The sequence below is a fragment of the Triticum dicoccoides genome, chromosome 6B (assembly GCF_002162155.2).
Source record: "Triticum dicoccoides isolate Atlit2015 ecotype Zavitan chromosome 6B, WEW_v2.0, whole genome shotgun sequence".
Classification (NCBI taxonomy): Eukaryota; Viridiplantae; Streptophyta; class Magnoliopsida; order Poales; family Poaceae; genus Triticum; species Triticum dicoccoides.
The window spans coordinates 721,860,145-721,881,113 of NC_041391.1; the positions used below are offsets into that span (position 1 = coordinate 721,860,145).

General features: G+C 51.5%; 2 protein-coding genes across 2 annotated transcripts; one reads left to right on the forward strand and one right to left on the reverse strand.

Moving 5' to 3' along the window:
- Positions 1 to 744: 744 nt before the first annotated feature.
- Positions 745 to 2,871, forward strand: LOC119325836 (protein PIN-LIKES 7-like). Its single transcript, XM_037599560.1, has 6 exons — positions 745 to 1,178; positions 1,275 to 1,773; positions 1,850 to 1,993; positions 2,138 to 2,238; positions 2,338 to 2,390; positions 2,450 to 2,871. The coding sequence occupies exons 1-6, from the start codon at positions 964 to 966 to the stop codon at positions 2,764 to 2,766; spliced, it is 1,329 nt and encodes a 442-aa protein (XP_037455457.1). The 5' UTR covers positions 745 to 963; the 3' UTR covers positions 2,767 to 2,871.
- A 51-nt stretch (positions 2,872 to 2,922) lies between these two features.
- On the reverse strand, positions 2,923 to 6,059 carry LOC119325837 (homoserine kinase-like). The gene is made up of 2 exons (XM_037599561.1): positions 4,867 to 6,059; positions 2,923 to 3,180 (listed from the first exon to the last, which is right to left on the reverse strand). Exon 1 carries the CDS (start codon positions 6,006 to 6,008, stop codon positions 4,884 to 4,886), a length of 1,125 nt encoding a protein of 374 aa, XP_037455458.1. The 5' UTR covers positions 6,009 to 6,059; the 3' UTR covers positions 2,923 to 3,180; positions 4,867 to 4,883.
- Between the last annotated feature and the right edge of the window lie 14,910 nt (positions 6,060 to 20,969).

Genomic DNA, 20,969 nt, shown 5'->3' on the forward strand with positions numbered 1-20,969 from the left:
ATTTTTTTTGAGAGGGGTTAGATTAAGATAATATAGTTTTCTGGCCCCTCCAAACATCCTTATATTCTGCTTAGCCCCCCCAAAACATCTTGTCTAGCTCCGCCAGTGTTGAAGAGTAGCCACCCCAAGATATTGAGCATGATAGGAACGGAGGATCTACATATGGCATGAAAATTTAAACACAAATGCAGGTGCAAATCAACCCAATCGACCAAAAACAATGAGTTTCGGAGAGGAATTGGTGAGGGGTGGGTGGGGGCGGTAGAGAGGTTTTCAGAGGAGGCTTACCATAGTTAGAGGAGGCTTATCATAGACAGGGGGTGGGTCACCTTCCGGTCGGTGTTGAGGCGCCATGGTTGAGGTCGTCAATGAACCCATGCACTGCCGTTGCATATGTCCATCTCGCAGATGGCTCCATCAGCAATGACGATAGTCTACTCAATCACCTCCTTGATCGCCATACCTGTCTTCTTTCCTTCCCCTCAGAGACACACTACAAACGCAGACCCTCATAAACACGTACATATACACATCCTATGAACGCACACTCGCACATCGTACATATATGAGCGCCTTGCTATCGACGGGAACATCGCTTTTCACTGAAAGAATATTCCGACTTTATGAGACAACAAAGCGTTAACCCCGGGGTTTGATCAGCCACTACCCTCGTAACCATCCAACCACAGGTCGTGCCCTAGCTTTTGTGACCCTTTGATAGAGAGGTACAGAGCATGCATATGCCGCACAGTAGTAGTACGTGACTGTCTCCCGCATGCATGGGTCGAATCATTGGTGCATATGCATGGTTGGCCGATCTGAATCTGATTATGGCGCGGCGCCAACAACCACGCCATCATCGCCGCCGGTGGCCATCTTGGTCCATGAATCAAGTATAAATGCATGGCCATCGATGCATTGCCACCTACCAGACTAGAGTAGCCAGATAGAGTCACACTCGCCATGGGGTTCGTGTCGTTGCTGGCGGTGGCGTCGACGCCGGTAGTGGAGGTGCTGCTCGTCGCGCTCCTTGGGGCCTACCTCGCCTCAACCCGCTGCGGGCTCCTGGCCCCCTCCGCCCGCGCCGACATCAACCGCGTCGTCTACGCCGTCTTCACCCCGGCGCTGCTGCTCGCCAGCCTCGCATCCACCGTCACCCTCCAGGACGCCCTCTCATGGTCTCTTGCTCCTTTCTTCCTACAACATTCGCTTCATGCTCCTTTCTTGATCGGCTAGCTGACCACAGATGGTTCGAATTATATTTATAACCCAAGGTGGTTCATGCCGGTGAACATCGGCATCATCTTCTTCGCCGGCGGGGTCCTCGGGTGGCTGGCGGTGCTCGTCCTCAGGCCGCCGCCGCACCTAAGAGGGCTCGTCGTGGCCTCCTGCTCCGCCGCCAACTTCGGCAACCTGCTCCTCATCGTCATCCCCGCGGTCTGCCGCGAGAAAGGCAACCCCTTCGGCGGCGACTGCACCGGCCGCGGCCTCTCCTACGCCTCCTTCTCCATGGCGCTCGGCGGGCTGTATATCTGGACGCACACACACGGCGTCATGAAGCGGTCCAGCGAGGTATGCCGGAGGATGGTCGCCGACCATGAGGCTGCTGAAGCTCATGACCATGCCAAGAAGGACTCTGTCGATGCCACTGTCGCTGTCGAGGAGGAACAAGGGGACGAGGAGCAGCCCAGCTGGAATGGTGGCGACGGTGAGGAGGACGGGCTTGTCTCGGTGCCGTCGTCGTCGTCGTCTACCTCGCATCAAAACCAAACTGTAAGCAGAGTTTCAGATGAACACCGGGTGTTAGTCAGGATGGATATCTCTGAATTTTTGCTTCCATTTTTGTCAGTCACTCATGGGACCGTTGCTGTCTAGCCACCACCGTCGCCATTCCAGCGGTAAGATGACGAGCAGCGGCAGCCTGTGGGCGAAGCTGAAGCAGGGCACGCACCAGATCATCGAGGAGCTCATGGCGCCGCCGACAGTCGGGGCGGTAAGCTTGAGCTAGTTTCAATCAACATTACCAATTTAGAATCTGGTGGCCATCATCAGCAGAACTTCAGAAGAAGGAAATGAGATCTGCATATGGAGCAGAGCTGCTGAAATGAGCTGGTTGCTGACTGATTTGCCGTGGCAGGTTCTGGGCTTCAGCGTCGGCACAGTGCCGTGGCTGAGATCCGCCTTCATCGGCGACGGCGCTCCGCTGCGAGTCGTGCAGGACTCCCTCAAACTGCTCGGGTAATATGGAATCACCTGTCCAGTTCAGTTTACAGTTCAACACTGCATACAAATATAGTGCATCTACTGACTGAAACGTTATGCCATTGTATGTTGCAGAGATGGCACCATCCCCTGTGTGATTCTCATCCTTGGAGGGAACCTCACCAAAGGTAAACAAAAACTGAATCTCTCTCTGTATGGTCTGAAAACTGAAAAATGGACTTCACAGGCCTGCGAAAGACGACGATGTCGCGGTGGGTGATCGCGGCCATCGTCTGCGTGCGCTACGTGATCCTGCCGGTGGTCGGGGTGGCAGTGGTGAGGACGGCGAGGGAGCTCGGCTTCCTGCCGCCCGACCCGCTGTACCAGTACGTGCTGATGCTCCAGTTCGCGCTGCCGCCCGCAATGAGCATCGGCACCATGGCGCAGCTCTACGACGTGGCCCAGGAGGAGTGCTCCGTCGTCTTCCTCTGGACCTACCTCGTCGCCGCCCTCGCCCTCACCGCCTGGTCCACCGTCTTCATGTCCATCCTCGCCCCCGCCTAGTACACTGCTAGTATGTATATAATGCAGTATATTGCTAGTGCTTCATCAATTTTGATTGATTGCTATGTATGTATAAGTAGTATTTATCCAAGTGAGCTTCAGACAGATATTATGTTCAGCAACACACAAGAGAAGGAACAGATAGTGGTCAGGATGTACCTCAAATCAACAGCATTTTATTCATCCAGTGTGAGAACTGAACCCAAAATACAACAAGCCAAGTTTTGGCACACATCGTTGTTCTGCCAATGACCATGCCGAATGGCGCTCTATTCAACTAGATCACACCAACTTATTGGGATCAATGGGGCCACAAGCCCAGCAGTTTACGAGTACAAAGGAAAACGCAACTCAGGGGAGGGGCTAGTACACACCGTCAGGCCGACACACAAATGGGAACAGGAGCTCCGGATTCTGCAAATGAAAGAAACAGGGTGTAAGCAGGTATTTCACATGAGCCGGAAATGATATCTTCTCCAAGAGAAAGAGAGAATAAATTCATTATTCATCAAAGGCCACGTGTTCCATAAGGGTGCTATCATAATCGTGTAATGATGAATAATAGACAGGATGAATAGACAACTGTCCACGGAATAACTCGAAATGTAAATATCCTATAAATGTAATCCCAAAGGCTAACCTTTTGTACCTAAACCATTTTTGGTTTCATTATAGGCGAAGAAATTCACAGCCAAGGAAAAGTTTCACACCTAACACCAGAACATGTAGGCATCACTAACAGTGAGCAAACATGTGTGGACAACTGGTCATCTTTCAGCAATAGCTGCTCAATGACACATCCAATCACTAAACTGCTAAAGTGATCCTAGTGTTAGTACCATTATTGTATTGCACACAATAAAAGCTCAAGCTATCGTTAGCTGATGATAGATTCTGTTGCACATCCAAATCAGCATTTGTTACATGACAGTGAAGCGGAACTGCAGTCTCCCTCCACACAGCGGTAAACAAGAAAAACTTGTGCTGGTTCTCTACATATTGTTACCATTTTCACAGAATTCTGCTTCCTTTTATCTAAATTTTGGCATGTTTATCCTCTGGAAACTTGAAATGTTGCATACAAAATGCCACAAACAACCTATGTTAAAGTGCTACTCTCTTTTCTGTAGGTTTGCGCGAGGCGCAAAAGTCCATCAAAAACCAAGCACTTGAGGAACTGGACCTGTTTACAGTCCAAGAGAAGGAGCAGGGGTGCAAATGAAAAAAATGAGGGAACATCTTGTGCGTTAAGCCAAGTATTTGAGGGGCTAAACGGGAGAAAGAACGGAGGGAGAGATCAGATCAGGAGGAAAAACAAAAAGGCAATTGGACGGCAGCTAGACAGAGGGGGGGCAGAACGAGAGAGAAGAGGGGCAAGGAGTGGACGATGGGCGTCCGTGAGATCTGTAGCGAGTTTGTCCCCAACTCTCTCCATCCCCATGATCTCCTTCAAAGTTCAAAGCCCCTTCTGCTTCCTGTAACACACTAACACTAAGTTCTGAACTGTTCTTCCCTCTGAAAATCACTGCTGCTTCCTGTAATCCACAGCTTCAGAACCTCGCGTGCTTGTTGCTTGATAATGTTTCACTCGTCTAGTTACTTTCTCTTGCTTAATTCCTGTCCTTGTTTACTGATAAAAAAAATTTGTTGGATACTACTTGAGATCATTTTCTTCTTTCTAACTCATCCTTCGCTTGGTACTTGGGTGCTCATTTACTTGTGCAGTGTTGAAACCAGTTTACTAGTTTCATACTCTCGGTTTTGTTGATCTAGCTTTGAGAAATTGAATGTTATCCCAACACTTTTCCTGTGGAGAACACAACCAATTCACCGTAATTTTACTCCGATCACTAGCACCTCCTTAGACTGGAGGAGAAGCTAAAGATCCCATGTATTTGGATTTATAAAAAGTTTGAACGATAAAAATAGCCACGTTGCTGTGAAGCTGCTGTCCAAGACAGACAGGCATTGACATTAAATCAACCTCCAGATGAGATGTTTCTTTCACTCATTCAGAATTTGAACAAATTAGAACCGACAACCACCAGTAAGACTATTGACATTGAGTTTGCAAACAATACAAAGGGACAAGAAAGGTACCTCTCTAGTTTGAGTTTCTACTCCAAATTTGAGGTGGAGATGACCCTGGCGCCGGCTCTGTCGAGCTGAGCGACGGTGGCGGTCGCTTTCAGCTTGCCGACCGACAGGAACGCGTCGATCATCCTCCGGGCGACCTCCTCCCCCTTCTCCTCTCCCTCAATGACAGCCACCGCGGTCGGGCCTGCTCCGCTGATGGTGCACCCCAGCGCTCCGGCTTCGAGAGCGGCGGCCTTCACCGCGGTCATGCCCGGTATCAGGGGCGCCCTGGTGGGCTCAACGATGAAGTCAGACGACATCGCGGAGCCGATGAGGGCGGCGTCACCCTGCAGCACGCCGGCGACGAGCGCGGCGGCCTGGCTGGAGTTGCGGACATGGTGGCCCATGGCGATGTTCTTGGGCAGCGCGGCGCGCATCTTGCTCGTCGGCGCCTCGAAGTCCGGGGTGACGAGCACGAAGCAGAGGCGGAGCGCCGGCGGGCAGGGCAGCGAGACGAGGCAGAAGGGGTCGTAGCTCCGCACCATGACGAAGCCGCCGAGGATGGCCGGCGCGATGTTGTCGGCGTGGAAGCCGCTGACGGCCTTCTCGGAGTCGAGGCCGGCGAGCACGAGGGCGTCGCGGGGGAGCAGGGAGCCGAAGAGCGCGTCGACGGCCTTGGCGGCGGCGGCGGCGGAGGCGGCGGAGGAGCCGAGGCCGGAGCCGAGCGGCAGGCCCTTGGCGAGGCTGAGGGAGACGCCGTGGGAGCGGACGCCGAGGGCCCGCAGCGCGGCGACGGCGGCGATGCCCGCGCAGTTGCGGAGCGGGTCGCGGGAGAGGCGGTCGGCGAGGCGCGGGCGGGACGGGGAGGTGATGGCGGAGATGGCGACCGCGCCGGCGGGCAGCGAGGGGTCGAGGGTGGCGGTGACGGTGTCGCCGAGGGAGAGCGAGGCGTCGGCGACCGCGCAGCCGAGGAAGTCGAAGCCCGGGCCGAGGTTGGCCACCGTCGCCGGCGCGAACGCCGTGGCGGAGCGGAAGGCCGGGGGCGGGTCGGCAGATGAGGTGGCTCTGAGCTTGGTCGAGATGCGGAGGGAGAGGAGCGTGGGCTTGTGGGCGCGGGCGGAGGGGAAGGAGGAGGGCCCGGTGGCCGGAGCCGCCGCCGCCGCCATTGTGGGGGGTGGCTGGGCTGGTGCGCGCGTGGGTGGGGGTGGGTGGGGTTTGGGGGAAAAAGGTTTGACCTTTGCGGGCGCGCACGGGGCGGGGCGGGCTTGGGCTTTGGGTGGGAACACTACCTCCAACTCCAAGAGTGGCTGACAGTTGTGGCCCGTCCGCCAATCTGCACCACGACCACCACCACCAACCGGCGATGGCGACGGCGACGGCCGTGCTCCTCCTGGTCGCCGCCGTGCAGCCGGTCGTGCGCGACGCTCAACTGCGACTGTGAGCCCCCTGATCCGGTCGATTTCTTTGTGATCTTAGCATGGTCTGACCATGGATGGGGTGGCAGCGGTATGGCAAGTTGTGCGGCGTGGGGTGGTCGACAAGAAAGGTACCTCCTGCATACATCATCCCCTTTAGCTTCAGAAAGAAGAGAATGGCATCTGGATCCATGGCCGCCATGAACATCATCACATGTACTCCTAGTCACGATTGATAAGATGAGCCAGCTCTACCCTGCTTTGTCATTTGGTAATGGCAATACCATACTACCATACCTTCGATACAAGTAATTCGCTCCTATGAAGCAGGGTCTCTGTTCAATCTGAAAAACAAGCCGTGTCTCTGCTGAAACACAGCTTAGTCTGAATGAATCGGGACAATCCACAGTGCACAGTTGAAGAGTCGCATGGATGGGCAGTTACTCAACTGCATGGAGGACCTCACTTGGGTGGCACTTTTTTCACCTTGAAATAGCAGATGACCCCGAACAGATTAATCGGTGCATTCCCGCACATTCCTATCATCATGTTGCTTCATTTATCTTGAGCAGGTTCGCTGCTACATGCATGCATGCATGAAACATAACCAAATTGTGATGCTTTCGCGCTGCCCAAGCCGTTTGTTTATCTGACCATCTGTACTCTGAATCCTCAATCTCATGTTTTTCTTTTCTTTTCTTTTTTGTGCATGAATGTAAATTGATCAGGTCTGATGAGCATCAAATGCCACGACAAGTTCAAGAACTGCTTGAGGAAAGTGAACAAGGATGGCAAGGTCGGCTTCTCCAAGAAATGCCCGTATAAACTGGCTATGGCGACGATGACTCAGGGGATGGACATGGCGATCATGCTCAGCCAGTTGGGCAGCCACAAACTGGAACTGTAGCACAAGTACTCGCCACATTCATTGCTCGGTTGATAAAAGGTTGACTGACTTCCTTTGATGATCATACTGTAATTGTACTTCTGTTGGTAAAATCGTACTCCCTCCGTTTCAAATTACTTGTCGTGATTTTAGTTCAAATTTGAGCTAAAACCACGCCGTGTAATTTGGAACGGAGGGAGTATTGTTTTGGGCAGCCGTAGAGGTAAATTTAGGTTGCCTGGGCCTTTTCTTTTTTGGGTAAACAAAGTTCTTGTTCAATTGAATTGAAATCTCGTCGTTCTCCAGTTCGAGAATATCTCTTTCTTCTTGGCATCGTCTGATTGTGGTCTGCTGGCATTATTGTTTTTCTTGTTATATTTCTGCTCCTTGGGTCATTGAAATACACAAGATTGCTAAAATAGCAAAGATAAAGATACCCAATAATTAATTTACATTGAGGAAGGTGTTGATAGATCATTCAGATATTATTAGCCCCATATATAGTTTCAAACAAACAAATAATTATTGCACCAAAATAATTAAATAAATAAAAGTGGTTCTACTACTCTGAATTAAACCGTATGCATATGATGCCACCAAGAAATGTATACTACTACTACTACGTTTTAGAGGATAGAGTCTACTATGTAGGCGTCAAGACGTTTGGACTTGTGCTTGACCATCCGGAGCCTCGATCCTTCTCGCACCACCTCCACGCCGGTGAGCAGGTCCACCGTGTCGACACGCTCCTCGCCACTGCCCCATCCGTCCGTTTCCATGATGTTGAAGCTCCTGTGGATGCAGAACTTGCCATCCCCGAGATACACCATGCTGCGGTCCTGCTCGTGCCATCCCGATGGTGGGTCGATTTCGATCCACGCATGGCGCAGCGCCGGGGCCGACTTGTCCATCCTCATAATGCCGGAGACGTCCACGGCGATGAAGCGTGAGTGTACGCCGAAGGTTGTATTCTCGAAGCCGAACAGGAGACCGTTACCGAGCTCGGGGACGTGCTGGGCGCGGGACCAGAATGGCAACTTGCAGTCGCTGGCCTTGGTCCACTCGCCGGTTCTCGTGTCGAAGCAGTAGGTGCCGCGGAGGGGGGTGAGATGTGGCCGTTCGTCATGGGGACCGGTGTTGAAGGAGACGCAGATGGTGTTGTTGCTGTTGCTGCTGCTAGAGGCACCCTCCTCGCCGCCATGGCCTTGGTGGACCAACGCATAGGACTCAACGGAGATGGGGCCGCAGCCGGCAATGGGCGGCAGAGGGAGCTTACGCCAGTGCCACACGCGCCTGTCCCTATGAAGGTGGTCGCGGTACCAGTCGTTATCCATGAACTTGCTTGGCGATGGCGGGTCGGGGTCGCCGTAGACCAAGGCCTCAAAGTTGTGGCCCATGCAGTCCATGACGTAGAGCGCGTCGGGGCGGTCAGGGTCATGGGCCGCATCGAGATCGTCCTCGGCGGCGGCAGTGGTGTTGGTGACGCAGAGGGAGACCGGGTTCCACCATGGATCTGGCTTGTAACTGAGGCTGGGCATCATCTCTATGGTGGAGGCCTCGATGTCGTAGAGCGAGGCCTTGCCATTGCCGTCGACGCAGAGGATCCTCTCCTCGCCCTCGCCGGTCCTGGTGGTGCCGTAGAAAGGCAAGACGTCGAAGATGTTGACGCCGCGGCCGATTTTAGGGGAGGTCTTGAACCTGAGTTTGGGCTTGGGCAGCTGCAGGAGGCCGTCGTACTTGTCCTCCGCCGTGCTCGAGCTCTCGTCCTCCTCCTTCTCAACTGTATTGGCCGCCGGCGTGCTCCCCTTGGCCTTGGCCTTGGGCGGTCGTTGGATTTGGTGCTGCTGCGCCTCGGCCGTGGTGGGGTAGAAGAGGTGCTTCCTCGGGTTGATGATGCGGCTCAGCGACCCTCCCAAGTATTTGTCCGTCACCACGTTCAAGAACCGCCGTGCCTTCATCTCTTCCGGCGATCTATCGACCACGCGACGGCTAGGTCAGGGAGACCTCCTCCTTGGCGCCTTCAGCGCCCGCTGCGTCGCTTGACTGGGCCAGGCCCAGCTACGCTCGCTCGCTAGCTCCTCCTGCTAGCCCGCTTGCTGCCTCCCAGCGCTCAGTCGATCGCTGCGCCTCGCCGCTCGCTGGATCGCTGGCTCCTGCTCGATTGCTTTTTTTTTCTGTCGCTAAATTGCTACGGTATGTATTCATTTTCTTAGGGAAAAAACAACCAGTTGGATACAATATGTATTCTTTTTCTTAGGAAAAAGTTCATCGAATTTTACAAAAAGTTCATCGAATTTGAGGAAAAACCATTGAATTTGAAAATAACTCATTAAATTTCAAAAAAGTTCATCAAAACTGAAAAAAAACATGAAATTTGAAAAAAGTTCTTCGAATTTGAAAAAAGTTCATCCAATTTTAAAAAAGTTCGTCCGATTTAAAAAAAGTTCATCGACTTTGAAAAAAGTTCGTTGGATTTTAAAAAAGTACTGTAGCAGGCACAGAGGGCGCCGAATAGGATTTGCCTAGGTCAGGCTCTTCTCCATCGATGTCACCAACGTAGTAAGCACGAATATGGCTTTGTGGACAGCCGGCCCATAACTAAGTGGCAGGCTTATCATCAGCACGGGCCGGCCTCCTTTCTTTTCTTTTCACAAAGGAAAAAAACAAATCTACAAATTATTATGCTCATCCTTCTCTCCTTTCGTCTCCTTCGTTTTGCCTCCCGGTTGCATCATGTATATATATATACATATAAGTAAAACAATGTACTTTCCGTTGCGCGATTAATGCAAAGGGTTGCCGTGGACACTTTTCTGGATTGTTGCAAGCACTACTTGCATCTAGCATCAAGTTAGTGCTAGATACATCCATTTGAAAGACAAACTTTGGACGTAGGGAGTAGTATCTGATTTTGTGACTTGGCATTTTGTTGTAAACATAGTTATTGTCATATGATAGTTTAATCAATCTTTAACCATTAATTCTCCAATTTGAGAATGTCTCATTCACCTTAGTATCGGTCTAATTGTGGTCTGCGTCTATATATTGTTGTTCTTCTTGTTATTTCTCCGCTCCCTGGGCCATTAACATACACAAGAATTGCTAAAATTGCCAAGATGAAGATACACACTGATGAATTTATACTTGGGGAAGTTGTTCGTAGATCACACGGTTATCATTAGCCCCCTAATTTGCAACGGACGGACAATTATTCTATCAAAATGAATAAAAGAGTTTCCATGATGCAGAACCTGCCATCCCCAAGGTACACCATGTTAAGGTCTTGCTTGTCCCATCTCAGCAGACCCACGTGTGTTATAGTGACGGGGTCGACCCGCCTCACGCCGCAAAACCCACGTGTGGTATAAGCCCATCTTCTCAAAACCAAACACGAGGTTGTCACCAAGCTCGATCGGGGACATGTAGAGCATGGGAACACAATGACAACATCTAATTGCCAGCCTTGGGGCCGACCGTTCATCTAAGCTTCTGTGGATGCAGAACCTGCCGTCCCCGAGGTACACCGCGCTGTAGTGCTGCAGGTCCCATCTCGGTGGTGGATCAATGTCAACCCACGCGTGTCGCAACACTGGGGCCGATCCGTCCATCCTCATAGCGTCAGTGACGTCCACGACGCAGAAGCGACGTGATTGTACAGATAGGCCAGTCTTCTGGAAGCCAAACAGGAGGCCCTCACCAAGCTCGGGGACGTGCAACGCACGGTACGAGAATGGCAGCATCCAATGGCCGGCCTTGGCCCACTTACCGGTGCCGGTATCAAAGCAGTAGGTGTCGCCGGTCGCGGTAGACTTATATCCCAACCGTTCACGATAGGAATCACTGTTGAATGAGACACAGATGGTGCTACTGTTGTTGAAGGCGTTCTCATTGTTTGCTGTGGCCGTTGAGCAGCGCGTATGACTCGACGAAGATGGAACCACCGCCTCTGTCGTTGACCACGATGGGCGGCGGAGGGAGTGGGCGCCGGTGCCACACCCATCTGTTTCTATCTATGAAATCCATGTACTCGCATGGCGGCGGCGGGTCGGGGTCGCTGTAGACGAGGGCCTCGAAGCTGCGGCCCTCACGGTCCATGACGTAGAGCGCGTCTGGGTGATCGGGGTCATGGGCGGTGTCAAGCTGGGCAGGGTCGGCGGTGGCATCGGTGGAGTGGGTGACGCAGAGGGAGACGGGGTCCCACCCCTTGGGCTTGTCGAGGCTGGGCATAATCTCGATGATGCCGGTGTCGGCGCCGCAGAGCACGGCCTTGCCGTTGCCGTCGACGCCGAGGATCCTTTCCTCGCCCCTTCCACTGCCGGTGCGGCCGTAGAAAGGCAAGAAGTTTGTAAGACAATAAGTTTTGGGGAACCAGCACAACCCTCTAGGGGTGGCTTATCTCATTATGTATAATGGTTGTGTTACAATATGTACCATATACGTACATAGGTACAGAAGCTATACATAGTCTAACACCCTCCCTCAATCTTAGCCACTTTCTAAAGAACTGAGAAGGGTAAGATTGCGCCTACAAGCCTCAAACTGTGGCAGCGGTAAAGGCTTAGTGAAGATGTCTGCAAGTTGATCCTTAAATGAGATAAACTTGATCTGGAGTTGCTTCTGTGATACACGTTCCCGTACAAAGTGATAGTCAACTTCAATGTGTTTCACTCGGGCATGAAATACTGGATTTGCAGAAAGGTATGTAGCACCGATGTTATCACACCAAAGAATAGGAGGCTGTGGTTGAGACAAACCCAACTCCTGAAGCAAAGACTGCACCCAAATAATCTCTGCAGTAGCATTAGCCACAGCCTTGTACTCAGCTTCAGTACTGCTACGTGACACAGTAGCCTGTTTCCGAGCACTCCAGGCGATCAAATTAGAGCCAAAGAATACTGCATAACCCCCCGTGGATCGCCTGTCATTTGGGCTACCAGCCCAATCTGCATCAGAGAAGGCCGAAAGGACCCGAGAGGAAGTCGGCCGAATATGCATACCAAATGTCAGGATGAACTGAACATAACGAAGAATGCGTTTAACAGCAGCCCAATGAGTATCTCTGGGAGCCTGAAGATACTGACAAACCCTGTTAACAGCATAAGAGATATCTGGTCTCGTGATCGTCAAGTACTGAAGTCCACCAACAATGCTCCTGTACTCTGTGGCATCCGCAGGAGACAAAAGCTCACCATCAACAGCTGTTATCTTGTCGGTAGACGACATGGGTGTGGTGGTCGGTTTGCACTTCAGCATGCCAGCTCTCTGTAACAACTCCAAGGAGTACTTCTTCTGCGTAAGGACAAGACCAGTAGCACGAGAAGTGACCTCAACTCCAAGAAAGTAGTGAAGCTTTCCAAGATCTTTGATCGCAAAATCAGCACCAAGAGAGCAGACAAGAGCATCAACAGCATACTGAGAAGAGCTGACAAGGATAATATCATCGACATATACCAAAAGATACATAGTGACTTCTGGCTTCTGTAGAAGAAATAACGAAGTGTCAGCAGTAGACGGCACAAACCCATGAGCACGAAGGGCAGAGGCAAGGCAGGCATGCTAGGCACGAGGAGCTTGCTTCAAACCATATAGTGCTTTGGAAAGACGACAGATATAGTCAGGACGATCAGGATCAGAGAAACCAGGCGGCTGTTTCATATAAACCTCTTCCTCCAAAAATCCATGTAGAAAAGCATTCTGCACATCAAGTTGACAAAGTGACCAACCACGAGAAACAACAATGGAGAGAAGAAGCCGAATAGTGGTAGGCTTGACGACAGGACTGAAGGTGTCCTCATAGTTAAGACCATGACGCTGCCGAAAACCGCGAGCAACAAGTCGTGCTTTGTAACGCTCAATAGATCCATCCGAATGCTTCTTCACTTTGAATACCCATTTTGAGTCAATAACATTTACCCGTGGTGGTGGAGGAACGAGAGTCCATGTCTTGTTACGAAGAAGAGCATGAAACTCCTGCTCCATAGCCTCTCGCCAATGTGGAATGCGCAGGGCAGCCTGATATGAGCGAGGCTCAGAAGATGGATCCGCAACAGCAGCAGCCAAACAAGCAGCCAACCAAGCAACCGTACCATCCTTATGTTCCTTAGGTTTGAAAATGCCACTGCGACTGCGTGTATGTGGTCGGGACACAGGAACCACCGAGGTCGACGGAGCAGCCTGCAACGGGCTGGAGGACGGCGACGTTGACGAGTCAGCCGGTGACGAGGAGCCAGTCACGGTAGCCTCGGACTCGGTTGGCGAAGAAGGCCGACCCACCGGCGAAACCGGCAGAGCAGACGAAGCAGCTGGCGACTCCGGCATCACAGACCGGGCCGATGGCGAGCTCGGCATAGTGGGCCGTGGCGCGGCCGGTGTCGCGGGCCGATCCACTGATGAAGGCGACGTGAGGACCCGAGCCGCGGGCGAAGACGGCGTGACGGGCCGAGCCGCAGGCGAAGACGGCGTGACGGGCCGAGCCGCGGGCGACTCGGCGGCCGCTGGCGAAACGGACCGAGCAGTGGAGATGCTCGGCGCGACGGGCTCGTCGGGTGACCATGCATGGGCACGCGAATCGATGCCATGCAACATAGGGCGATCGACGTGCCCACCAGAAGACGACGATGATGATGGTGAATCCTCCAACAGCTCCAAACGAGCTCCACGTCCGGTTCCTGCACCATGGTTAGGTAACAGCAAAGGAGAGTATGCAACATCATCAAATTGGTCAGAAGCAACAGAGGATGAGTGCAGGGATGGTGGTTCGACAGTGGACACAGGAAGGTTGGCAAAGGGAAAAACATGCTCATCAAACACGACGTCCCGAGATATATATACACGATTAGTGGGAACATGAAGACATTTGTAACCTTTATGAAGAGAGCTATAGCCAAGAAAAACACACTTCTTAGAACGAAACTCAAGCTTGCGCTTGTTATATGGACGAAGATGCGGCCATCAAGCACACCCAAATACCTTGAGAAAGGTATAATCAGGTTGTTCATTAAGGAGAACCTCAATAGAGTCTTCATGTTTAAAACACGAGTAGGAGTACGGTTGATGAGAAAGCATGCAGTGGTGAAAGCATCACTCCAAAACCGAAACGGAACAGATGCATGGGCCAAAAGAGTAAGACCAGCTTCAACAATATGACGATGCTTACGTTCGACTGAACCATTCTGCTGATGTGTATGTGGACATGCTAAACGATGAGCTATCCCAAGCGACTGAAAGAAAGAGTTGAGGTTGCGATACTCGCCCCCCCCCCCAGTCTGACTGGACATGAACAATTTTGTGCTTGAGAAGACGTTCAACATGTTTTTGAAACTGAACAAAAATATCAAACACATCAGATTTGCGTTTAATAAGGTAAAGCCAGGTAAAGCGACTATAAGCATCAACGAAACTGATATAGTAATTATGACCACTGACAGAAGTCTGAGCAGGACCCCATACATCTGAAAACACAAGTTCTAAAGGATGTTTCACCTCACGACTGGACTCCGAAAAAGGAAGTTGATGACTCTTCCCCTGCTGACAAGCATCACACACTGCTACATCTTTATGACTAGACAAACTAGGAAGCTCATGACGACGCAAAAATATGACGGACAATAGGTGTGGCCGGGTGACCAAGACGAGCATGCCACTGTGACGGAGAGACCCGAACTCCACTGAAAACACGAGCGACACCAGGATGCTCCAGACGGTAGAGGCCCTGGCACAACCGCCCACTAAGAAGAATGTCCCTCGTGCCCCGATCCTTAATAAAAAGATCAAAAGGGTGAAATTCACAAAGCACATTATTATCACGTGTGAGTTTAGGAACTGAAAGAAGATTACGGGTCACAGATGGAACTCGAAGAACATTGCGAAGCTGAAGACTCCTATTGACATGTCTAGTGAGAAGAGATGCTTGACCAATATGAGAGATGTGCATACCTGCTCCATTGGCGGTGTGGATCTTGTCGGAGCCATGATAGGGTTCACGAGTGTGAAGCTTCCCCATCTCGCTGGTTAGATGCTCTGTCGCCCCAGAGTCCATGTACCAGTGTGGATCGATGGAGTAGGACTGAGTGTGTCCCTGTTGCTTCTGCGGCGCGGGACGATCAGCCATGGCGACCTGACGGGCATTGTTGCGTGTATCTTTTCCGTCATTGCCAAGACCAAGGAAGCTTCGCTGGAAGCGCTTATGACACTTGGAGGCCCAGTGCCCATCGCGGCCACAAAGCTGACACACACGTGGACCGCCAGCCCCCGGTAAGGTCGCAGTAGGTGGGGGGGCCGAGGCGGGCGACGGTGGCAGCCCCAAGGGAGACCGGGGTGATGAAGAAGAGCGGCCACCCTTGGTGGCGGCGTTGGCCGAGAGGGAGCCAGTGCCCCTGGTGCGGCGAGTCTCGACCCGTTGCTCAGTGAGAAGGAGGCGAGAGAAAACCTCGTGTGCCAGCATGGGTGTCGAGTTGCCCCACTCGTTGATGATCTCGACTAAGGCATCATACGCCTCATCAAGACCATTGACAATAAACGAGTTGAACTCGGAGTCGGTGAGGGGCTGTCCAATGGAGGCCAATGTGTCGGCGAGGCCCTTGACCTTGTTGTAGAACTCAGTGGCAGTGGAGTCAAGCTTCTGACACTCTCCAAGCTGACGACGGAGTGCAGAGACACGAGCCTGGGACTGCGCTGCAAAGCTGCGCTCAAGGATGGTCCAGGCCTCATGAGACGTCTTCGCGAAGACAACAAGGCCGGCAACTGCCGGCGAGAGCGACCCCTGGATGGAGGAGAGGTTCGCCTGGTCCTGCCCCGTCCAGACGCGATGGGCCGGATTGTAGACCGGACCGTGCATGCTGTCTACCAGCGCGGGTGGGCAGGGAAGCGATCCGTCGACGTAGCCTAGCAGGTAGTGACTCCCCAAGAGCGGGAGAACCTGCGCACGCCAGAAGATGTAGTTGTCGGCGGAGAGCTTGATGGTGATGAGATGACCGAAGTGAAACGGCGGCGGCGAAGACAATCCCATCGAGGAGGCTGCCTGGGGTGCAAACACCATGGAGGCAGCCGGAGGCACCGAAGCCGATGCGGGAGGAGGCGGGACCGCAGCCAGGGCGGGCGCCGCAAAGCTCGCGGCCGGTGCGGACGCCGCAAGGCCCGCGGCCGGGGCGGACGCCGCCAACCCCGCCAGCGGGGCAGTGTGATCCGCTTGCGGCAGGAGCGGCGGGACGACGCCTGCGGAGTCCGCAGCGGACGGCGGCGGCGCGGTGTGGACCACGAGGTCACGCCCAAGCGAGGGCGCCGGCGGCGTGGAGAAGACGGAGCCGATGCTCCTTGTCCCGATCGGAGCCGGAACAGAGACGACATCGAGCGGGAGGTTGAGCAGAGCCGCAAGAGAGGCCGGGAGGAAGCCCGCAGCAGTGGAACCGGTGGTGGCGGCGCTCGACATGGCGGCGGCGCGATCGGTGGCGCGGCGGCGGCGGTGAAGGCGGCGGCGGCTGCGGCGGCGGTGCGGGTATTAGGGTTTAGAAGCGGAAGCGATCGTAACCTAGCGTGATACCATGTAAGACAATAAGTTTTGGGGAACCAGCACAACCCTCTAGGGGTGGCTTATCTCATTATATATAATGGTTGTGTTACAATATGTACCATATACGTACATAGGTACAGAAGCTATACATAGTCTAACAAAGTCGAAGGTCGTGATGCCGCCGCCGAGTTGTGGGAAGTGTTGAACCTGAGTTTTGCGGTGGGCAGCTTCAAAACGCCGTTGTAGTTCTCCTCCTCCGTGCTCTCCGACGTGACCTTTTGCTGCTGCTGGATGTGGTGCTGCTGCTGGAGGGGTAGAAGAGGTGCTTCCTGGGGTTGGCGATGCGGCTCAGCTACCCTCCGTCGCACTTATCGATCACCACGTTCAGGAACCGCCGTGCCTTCTTCATCTTTTCCGGCGATCGATCCACGAGCCACGCGACGATCTCTAGGTCACCAACGTACCTGCCTTCGTGGACTTTACGTTTTTTTTTCCTTTCTGGATGGATGGACTGTACGTAGGATATGTGTATTGACCGGCCCATAAATATGTTGGCATATTATGAGCATGGACCGGCCTCTTCTCTTTGAAAAAAGCATATACTCCCACCGTCCCAATATAAGTGCCTTAACTTTATATTAACTTTAGTACAAAGTTATACTAAGCTTGGGACACTTATTTTTGGGACGGATGAAGTATATAACACGTTTGGTAGTTTTGAGAAATATTTCAAACTCCACCATCCGTTTCATAATGTAAGACGTTTTTTTACACTAAACTAGCGTCAATAAACGTCTTACATTATGGGAGAAGGGAGTAATTCTTAAAAAAATTAACATTCCAAACTTTTCTTCAAGAGTGAAGTCCTGCCTAGAAATATGGTTATTCATGGCTACACAGAAAAAACAAATGTGTAGACCTATAATTCGATATATTTGTTTCTTTACGTATCTCGCAAATTTTAAAAATCTAAAACAAGTTTTGGAGTTTTGAAGAGAGAAATCCAAACTTTTCTTGAGTTTTTTTAAAGGAGGATGCCCCCAGCCTCTACATCGCAATGATGCACGCAGCAATATTATTAAACGAAGTCTCCAACAAGTATGTACCGTGGTATTCGCAAAAAAAAAAGTATGTATTGCGGTAAAAAACTCGAAAAGAGTTGAAAAACATGAACAAGACCACAACTGTTAAAGTAAGAATAGATGCCTATACAACTGTCCTATTGTTGTACCGCCATTCAAACCGATTGTAGGTATCCCATGCTATCATCCCCTGACGGTTGCACCCATAAGCCATATGCTCACCACTAGGAAAACCCCCTATAGGCAATCACTTTACAGTGGCGCAGGGTAAATGACCAGTGGCGTGTCCCCTATCCATGTATCCTCCCAAAATCTAGTGGTATTGCCATTCCCAACAGTGAATTTGGTCATATTGAAATAAGCTACCTTAATTTGTATGCATCAGCCCATTTCAAAACGGTGAATCATTCGGTTGTGCCGTTACACGAAGAACATTGTCTTTTCTTGAAGGGTATATAGATGTTGTCACTATCTAGATGTGAAAACGTATGAAGAACATGCGAGCGAGTGGGGCGTTTTCTACGGTCATGGTTTCTAACCCTCTTCCCATCTGGGGCGGCCAAGTCTCCACACGGTGGAAGGAGATGGTGTCGGGGAGAGGGGATCCTATTGGTGAGGGGCTTATATTTTTGCAAACATTTTTTTTCATACGATCTAACCAAAATCTCACCATTCTACAATCAGTTTGCGAATATCCTTTTTTTTATCGGTCTTGTTATGATCCATCCATTATTCCATTTGCTGATATATCTCTGCTCATCAGGTCATAGACGTGTATGTGTTAACAACAGAGATATATATGGTTAATCCTAAAATAGCGGTGTCAGCTACGACATGTCGGCAAAATTAAGTATTTCAGAGCACGTCGTAGATGCTGGAGTCGAGACGTTTGGACTTGTGCTTGATCATCTGGAGCCCGGATCCATCTCGCACCACCTCCACGCCGGTGAGGAGGGCCACGGTGTCGACGCGCTCCTCGCCACTGCCCCATCCGTCTGTTTCCATGACGTCAAAACTCCTATGGATGCAGAACCTGCCGTCCCCAAGGTATGTCTGGCCGTAGTGCTGCAGCCTCCAGTCTAGCAGATCGTCGACGTCCACGTCGACCCACGCATGCCGCAACACCGGGGCCCACTTGTTCGTCTTGACGTCACCAAAGACTTCCATGGCCAACAAGTGCTTGTTGTCTAGGCCCAACAGAAGGTCGTCGCCGAGCTCTGGGAGGTGCAAGGCACGGGAGCTGAAGGGCAGCGCCCAGTCCCCAGCCTTGGCCCACTTGCCATTGCCCGTGTCGAAGCTGTACCTGCCAATGGACGCCGGCGTTCCAAGGCAGAAGGAACGGCTGAAGGAGACGAGAATGGTGCTGCTGGAAGCGTCCTCACTGCCGTGGCCATGGCCCTGTAGCACCGCGTAGCTGCACGAGATAGAGTTAGCCTCGCGGTCGCTGATGATGAGCGGCGGCAAAGGGAGCGGCCGCCAGTGCCAAACGTTCCGCCAGTCCATGACATCGGCTGGTCGGGGTCGCCATACGCGAGGGCCTGGAAGTTGCGGCCCGCGCTGTCCATGACGTAGATCACGTCGGCGTCCTTGGGGTAACCGTGCTCGTTGGCTGCCCCGCCGGCTGCATTAGTGACACCGAGCGAGACGGGTGCCAACCCCGCTTTGACTCGGTGAGGCCGGGCAGCATCTGGACGGTGCAGGTGTCGGCGTCCAACAGTGACGCCATGCCGGCGTGGTCGATGCAGAGGATCCTCTTCTCGCCACTATGCTAACTGCCTCCATAGCTAACTCTTCTAGCTAAGCACATGCAGCCTGCAACGTTAGACTAGGGTACTCCCTCAGTTCGGAACTACTCGTCGAAGAAATGAATATATCTAGTTACAGAGCCAAGGACATGTGAGAGAATGTCACGTTGGTACAGCCGGTTTTCTAGGGGTATTCCAACCTTTCTCGCCAGCGCCATCTTTAGCAGCAAAAAAGGCCGGCCAAAGCTGACAGCAGCAATGTTGCATGCACTAGAGTATCGCGGTCGTTGTAGCACGAGTTACACATCAGTCTACACCTACGGATGTCATCAGCACCAGGTAATTAGCATTCTTCTTGCCCATTCCTTGTATATTAATGGCCATGTGTTCCCCAACTGTATGATTATGTAGTAAATAAGCTTTGTTTCCTTTGTCATTTCTATAAGGTAATCATTTTGATGGAAAAAGTTCTTGCGACAGGACACACTAGTAGAAAAAGAGGCTTCCGTCCAGCCCCATTAGTCGCGAAACTGTAGGAACCGCGACTAATGAAGTCTTTAGTCGCGGTTCGGCAGACGAACCGCGACCAAAGGCTTGGGCCAGGGCGCTCGGTGGCCAGCTGATGCACGTGAGGGGCTTTAGTCGCGGTTGGCCAGGCCAACCGCGACTAAAGGTGCCCAAAGGCCTTTAGTCGCGGTTGGCCTGGCCAACCGCGACTAAAGCTCCTCCCCTATATATACCAGTTCAGCGCACTCACTTAGCCATTTGGTGCCACTTCTCTTCACAAGGGGGTGTAGGTTTGCTTTTGGTTCCTCTTATGCACACAAGGTGTTTGATGAAATGCCCAACAGCGTGAAACAAACATGATATGAAGTGTTAGAGCCACACTTGAGGTTCCTCCTCGATCGCGGTTAGCAACTTGAACCTTTCATGGATACGGCACAATCGTAAGCAAGCAGGGACACAAGGGAAGAAATGATGTGTAATAATTTATTGTACCAAACTTTGTTGAATGGATCATGTGAATTATATTACCCGTGATGTGTTTGGTGTCCATTTTCGAATGATACATGAAATTTGGAGTGATGTAGTCCATGACGCTCTGCAGAGTCCGGCCGTACCACCATAGCCGACGACCGGCCTCTGGTATATTATTTTGAATTGAATTAGTTTTATTTTTCTTAATTTTTTGATATATTATTTGTATTCTTAGAATTTTGAATTGAATTAGTTTTATTTTTCTTAATTTTTTGATATATTATTTGTATTTTTAGAATTTTGAATTGAATTAGTTTTATTTTTCTTAATTTTTTGATATATTATTTGTATTTTTAGAATTTTGAATTGAATTAGTTTTATTTTTCTGAATTTTTTGATATATTATTTGTATTTTTAGAATTTTGAATTGATTAGTTTTATTTTTCTGAATTTTTTGATATATTATTTGTATTTTTAACATTTTGAATTGAATTAGTTTTATTTTTCTTAATT